The following is a 6,440-nucleotide window of genomic DNA, read 5'->3' as shown; positions in this document are numbered from 1 at the left end:
TATATGTTTAAAATCATGTTTATTAAACAACATATTCTATATTTTAACAAATTTTAAAAAATCTTATTCAATAAATTCAAAAAGTTCTGTTTCTTTTAACTATACTTTGTTTTTACTAATATCATATAAAATTAATTTATCAAAAGTTTTATTTAAATAAAAAATCATATGCTCAACATTGTAAAAAAACATATTCTCATTGAAACTAGTCAACAACATTTCATCATCTTTTTCTTTGATACTTTTAGTTATAATTTATTTCACTTAATTTATCATTTTACATTGCCTCATTCTATGGTATAAATATGTGAACATAACCAACAAGTTTTAACATTTTAAAACAAAATAACCACAATTTCTTCTCTACATTCCTTGTTGCAGCAATAACAACATGGGTTCTGAAGCCCCTCTCTCTGCTCCAAAAATCATTGATGCAAAAGGGAATGATGAAGAAGCTGAAAGTGATGATCATCCACAAATTCCTGGATGGTTTGCAGAACATTGTCCAATATGGCCAGGTTGGTTAACATGAATGAAGTTTAATATCCTTCTGTTCTTAATTTTGATGCATTTTTGTTTATATCCTTCTGTTCATAATTTTGACAAAATTATAATTGTTTACACATCTAAATGAAAATTATGAAATAATTTATATAAAGAAATGTTTTGAAGTAAATAAACTGATCCCGAAAACATTTTATAAATTTAAAAAAATCGTTAATCGAACCCTTTAATATTTTAAAATTACAAATTTATCTCTATTTTTCAAATTTACCTCAAATATTTTAATATTGAAATATTTCAAAAAAATTAATTTTTTTTTATTTCTCCGTCGAAGCAAAAGAATTTATAGATTAAAAAAATCAATTGAACTATTTAAATTGTTTAGAACTCTAAATTTTCAAAAATTTCTGATTAATTTTTTTCAAATTCAAGATATTTTTGTTGATATCTGTCCATGCTTGAAGTGCAAGGGTAATTAAATGCAATTATAATTTTGTTATTATGTTGTGTAAAATACATGCATGTCAGGTTAATGAATAGTTCATATTTTAATCCTCTCTCAACCCCCACACCTTCCTTAAAAAACAATCTAAAGAAATTAAATATGTTGTCACATGGACATTGCTCAATAGGTAAAGTAAATTATAGCATATATCATAGACCTCATAATTTTTATTAATCATCTATTTTCCTATTTGTAGTTTCTTTGTTATAAGAGGAGTTAGAAATCTGATGAATGACTAGAAATGATTATGTTGATTTCTAGTGCTTACAGCTAATTAAATTGATTGTTGAAATATTGCAGGAGAAGCACACTTCTTGAAGGTGGATAATATTTGTTTCCAAGGGAAATCTCAATTTCAAGATATGCTAGTTTTTCAGGTAATGATGATATATAACAATATAAAAAAAATGTTATCTTATTTACATGGCTTGATATTAAATTGCTATACTACTAAAAGTTGAAAATTTAGTAACTTAGAAAATCAAAATATTTATCCGTAAATCTGCAAAAGTCGATATTATTAGGTTAGACGCTATGAGCAGTTTCGAATTCCAATTTTTCGGGTTATTGACGATGGAGTTGAATTGCAGACATTGACATATGGCAAGGTATTTGTTCTGGATGGTGCACTCCAACTCACTGAGAAAGATGAATGTTCTTACCAAGAAATGATGACTCACCTTCCTCTTTGCTCAATCCCAAACCCTAAAAAGGTTCATATGAAATAGTGTTACATATTCAATAGTATAGTACTATATTATAAGTGTATTAAACCATGGTTTTTTGAAACATTTATAGGTGCTGCTTTTTGGAGGAGGAGATGGTGGCATCCTTAGGGAAATTTCACGTCACTCTTCTGTTAAACACATTGACATATGTGAAATTGACACAATGCTCATTGATGTGAGTAAATTAATGTTTGCCCTAATGTGAATAATATATTATCATATGACCCTATTCTTGATGATATATATAGTCTAAGATTTTTCTTTTTTCAGGTTTATAAAAAATATTTCCCAGATATAGCTATTGGATACAAGGATCCTAGAGTTCAGCTTCATGTTACAGATGGTATATAACTACTATATAGTATAATATATATCCAAATATAGTTCATTATATCATTTTTGTTACTGAAGCTATTTATGATTTTTAATTATTTGAAACTGTGACAGGAACACTTTTTCTGAAATCTGTTGCAAAAGGCACTTATGATGCAATAATAGTGGATGCATTCGATCCAATAAGTACATTCTAGTTTGTGTTACTTATGAGTTATTTTTACACATCTTATTATAGTAATATTTATGTATGTATATATATGATTCAGGGTCTGATCACGAGCTATTTGAAACTGAATTTTTTGAATTGATTTCAAAAGCTCTTCGACCTGGAGGAGTTTTGTGTATCCAAGCTGAAAGTTTTTGGTATAAGTCATTAGATATTGAAGAACTTTTAATCAAAAGCCTCAAAATTTTCAAAGGCTCTAGTGATTATGCATGGACAAATGTTCCAACATATCCAAGGCAAGTAACATTAAACTCAATTATATTATATTATATATAACTATAATAATCAACTAATTAGTATTTGTTTTGATTGATTCAGTGGAGTGATTGGTTTCTTGCTTTGTTCAACTGAAGGTCCACATGTGGATTTCAGAAATCCAGTTAACCCTATTGGTCCAGAAAATTACGGTGTATCAAGGTATCCTTTGAAGTATTACAACTCTGAGGTAATACTAATAATTAAGCAATAATTAAGTATGAATGTGTGTTTATATTTGTTCCATGATGCATGATTTGACACTATTCTCTTTGTTTCAGTATCATTCAGCTTCATTTTGCTTGCCATCTTTTGCCAAAAGGACCAAAGCTAAGAGCACTGCATGAAAGGAGACAAGACATAGAATAATAATTAGAATAATACCAACATTTCAGCATGTTTCTATTCACACTATTCCAACCATAATCATTTTTTTAGGGAACAATAATCATTTCTAGATACGATTATTATGTCAAGGTTTTAAGAAAAGCTTGTACTTTGGTATACTCGAAACTTTCTATTATGTCATGCTTTCCAATAAACTATACATGCATGTTTCAGAAATGTGTCGCCTGTATTGATATTTTGATATTGTTTATAAAATTCAAAATCACTGTATGTTTGGTGCAATTGTAGTACTAATGGAGTATCTGAAATAATCAATCACTAGTAAAAAAAAAATGTTTTTAGCTAAGATTAAATCTCTCACTAATACAAAAACTCAATTACAAAATAAAAAATTGTGAGGGGATATAGCTAAACAAGGCATTGCAAGTAAATAGATAGAGGATAAGCCCTCACAAATCTGGCTTCTCTACTAAATGTTTTTCATAAATTTAAGTCTACCGCAGGCGGCATAGGAATAGATTAGTGACACAGGCGTATCAATATTTTGTTAGGAGATAAGCCTCTAGCAAATACTTGTGAGGGGCAAAATCCCTAGTTCAGTGTGTCAGAAATTTGTTTGGACTAAACCCCTAACAAATACATATATATTTTGGAATTTGTGAAATGATTAATCCCTTGCAAATTGCTAATCAAATTGTGTGGGGACTAACCCCTAACTAATGTTTATAATAATATATAAAAAATATTATAATTATATTATTATAAATATAATAATATAATTATAATAAAACCCCATCAATATAATACCATTAATTATAATAAAATATAATTAATATAATTATAATACAATTAATACTATTATATACCGTTAATACCACTAATATCATTATATATAATATTATTAAATATACGCTTACAAATATATATTATCTCTAAATTTTTTGAAAAATGAGATAATAACATATATTATATATTTAATTACACACTTACAAATATCTATTAATTATACGCTTCATTAAATATATATTTTTAAGTATATACACTTTAAATATATTACTAAATAATTTATATCACATAATACTAAATATATATCACATAATACATAATATTTCTAAAATAATTTATAAGTGTTAATTATGTTTATTCAAATAATATTAAAATATATTACTATGTAATAATAAATATATACTATTTTTTATTTATTTTCAAAATATAATTTATACTATTTTTATAAGTAATACTTCAAAATTAATAAATAAAAACAGTATATAATATTAAAATAAAACATTATTCTTTTATAATATTATTTATCAAATAATACTTAATATTTCTATAAAAAAATTTAAGTGTTATGTTTACTAAAATAATACTAAAATATATTACTAAATAATAATAAATATATACTTTTTTTTATATTGTTAATTTTTATTTTTGAAATATTATTTATAATATAAGGAATTATTTTGAAAATAATATTATATAATAAATAATAATAAATATAAGTATTATTTCAAAAACAGTATATGAAAACAGTATGATATATAATACATAAATAATATATTATTTCAAAAATAATCTTAACATAATACATAATATATAATATATAATATATTATTAATTAATAATTAATACTAAATAATATTTAATATATAAAAGTATTATGCTATATAAAAAAAGTAGGTTATAAAAGCAGTATAAACAAATATATAAAAATAATATGATATATAATACTAAATAATACTAAACAAATATATAAAAAGCAATATGTTAAAGAATACATAAATAATATATTATTTCTAAAATAATATTACCATAAATATATATTATTTTTCCAAAAATAATATTAAATAATAAATGATATATTATTTCTATCAATTATTAAAAAATATTAATAAATATCAACTAACATTCAACAAATATCAACAAATATTCAGATTTTAAAAAAATAGAGAAGACATATGTACCTTGGATGAAAATTTAAACAATTCTAAACCTTTAATTTTACTCTCCTTGCAAAAGTTTAAACATTCATAGAAAAAAATTAAAAATGAATAAAGTAAATTAAAATTATGGATTTCATATATTCCGAAAATCAAAAGTAAAAAAATGAAAACAAATAAAAAAGTTATAAAATTATATTTCAAAAGACAAGTTTGTTGAAGATTTTTTGATGAAAAATCTGAGTTTGGTGGTGGAAGAGTGAGGTTAATGGAGTTAATTTGGGGGGAAATGAATAACTAGAGAAAGAGAAAGAGATAGTCTGAAGTAGTGAATGTGAAAATGGAAATTGTGGTACAAATATATGGAAACATTTTGTAATGAGGCTCCTCACACCAATTAAACGGTCATAATTAGCTAGAGGAAACCCCTCATAAATTATAATTACTTTATTAAAGCAACTGACAAGTGCTCAGATGATGGGATAGTGTGCAGGAAATATATGGCTAGGGGGTGCCCCTCACAAACGTAATTGAAATATTTACTTAGGGGGTGTCTCTCACAAATGTTATCATCTTTATTAAAGTGACTGATACGAGGTAGGTGTGACGGGACAGATGGCATACTGGTCTCAAAATCTGTGAGGTTGCCCCTCATAAAATTTACTGAATCTATTAGCTAGGGGTGTCCCCTAGCAAATGGTAAATTTCAAAATTCAAAATCCCCCTCCTTAACATTTGCGAGGGGTTGCCCTACACCATTTCCTTTATTAATTTGTTTTTAATTTTATGCATTGTGAGGGGATAAACCCCAAACAATGTAGAAATTTAGTGAGAGGTTTTTCACCTCGCAAATGCCCCTGGCTAATCAAGCAATTTCTTGTAGTGAATAAAATTACTAAGGTGGATTTAAAAGATCACACTTGAATGTAGTAGTTTATAGGTTATGAAAACTCAGGACCATAGCTTGAATGAAAGTTATTCTTGGGATTGCTTAACTCATAAGTTAATGAACACAAAAGAGGATGATAAAATTAAGAGGGATTCCAGATGTAATTTGATAGAAAAGGACTTAGAATTAATGAACTAAACTTTTACAACAAAAAGAAACTAGGTAATTTAGTTCAAAACACACTTGGTAAATGACTACTTGTCTTGCAAGTCACTTACTTGCAACATATTCAAACTGCCACTTAATATGAATTATAGTTCGGATACTCCTAATTCGGATCAACTAGTCTTCCAATTCTTATGAATCCTTTGAGACATTCAAACCTTGCTTTTTTCAATTGCTTGGTTAGAATATATGCAAGTTATAGTTCAGCCTTGCAATACTTTATCTTCAATCTCTCCTTGCCTACTTGGTCTCTTAGAAAATGGTATTTTCTTTCTACATGCTTGCTCCTTCCATGGTTCATTGGACAACTAGTTAGATCAATTGTTGATTTATTATCAACTAACAACTTGATCTTCACTACTTCATTAACTTTCAACTCTTCCAATAACATTTCAACCCACAATGCTTGCAAGTTGCATAAGAGGCTGCAACATACTCTGCGTTACAAGATGATAAAGCCATAATTTCTTGTTTCTTTAAGCTC

General features: G+C 26.2%; 1 protein-coding gene across 1 annotated transcript; it reads left to right on the top strand.

The window, feature by feature from the left end:
- The first annotated feature begins 380 nt into the window (after positions 1–380).
- On the top strand, positions 381–2,985 carry LOC127088071 (spermidine synthase 1). The gene is made up of 9 exons (XM_051028982.1): positions 381–518; positions 1,310–1,386; positions 1,600–1,722; positions 1,808–1,912; positions 2,008–2,080; positions 2,185–2,256; positions 2,340–2,535; positions 2,618–2,744; positions 2,836–2,985. Exons 1-9 carry the CDS (start codon positions 392–394, stop codon positions 2,899–2,901), a joined length of 966 nt encoding a protein of 321 aa, XP_050884939.1. The 5' UTR covers positions 381–391; the 3' UTR covers positions 2,902–2,985.
- The last annotated feature ends 3,455 nt before the right edge of the window (positions 2,986–6,440 follow it).

This window comes from Lathyrus oleraceus, chromosome 5 (genome assembly GCF_024323335.1).
Source record: "Lathyrus oleraceus cultivar Zhongwan6 chromosome 5, CAAS_Psat_ZW6_1.0, whole genome shotgun sequence".
Taxonomy (NCBI): domain Eukaryota; kingdom Viridiplantae; phylum Streptophyta; class Magnoliopsida; order Fabales; family Fabaceae; genus Lathyrus; species Lathyrus oleraceus.
The sequence above is the reverse complement of the archived record's forward strand: the minus strand, read 5'-3'. Positions and strand labels throughout refer to the sequence as shown.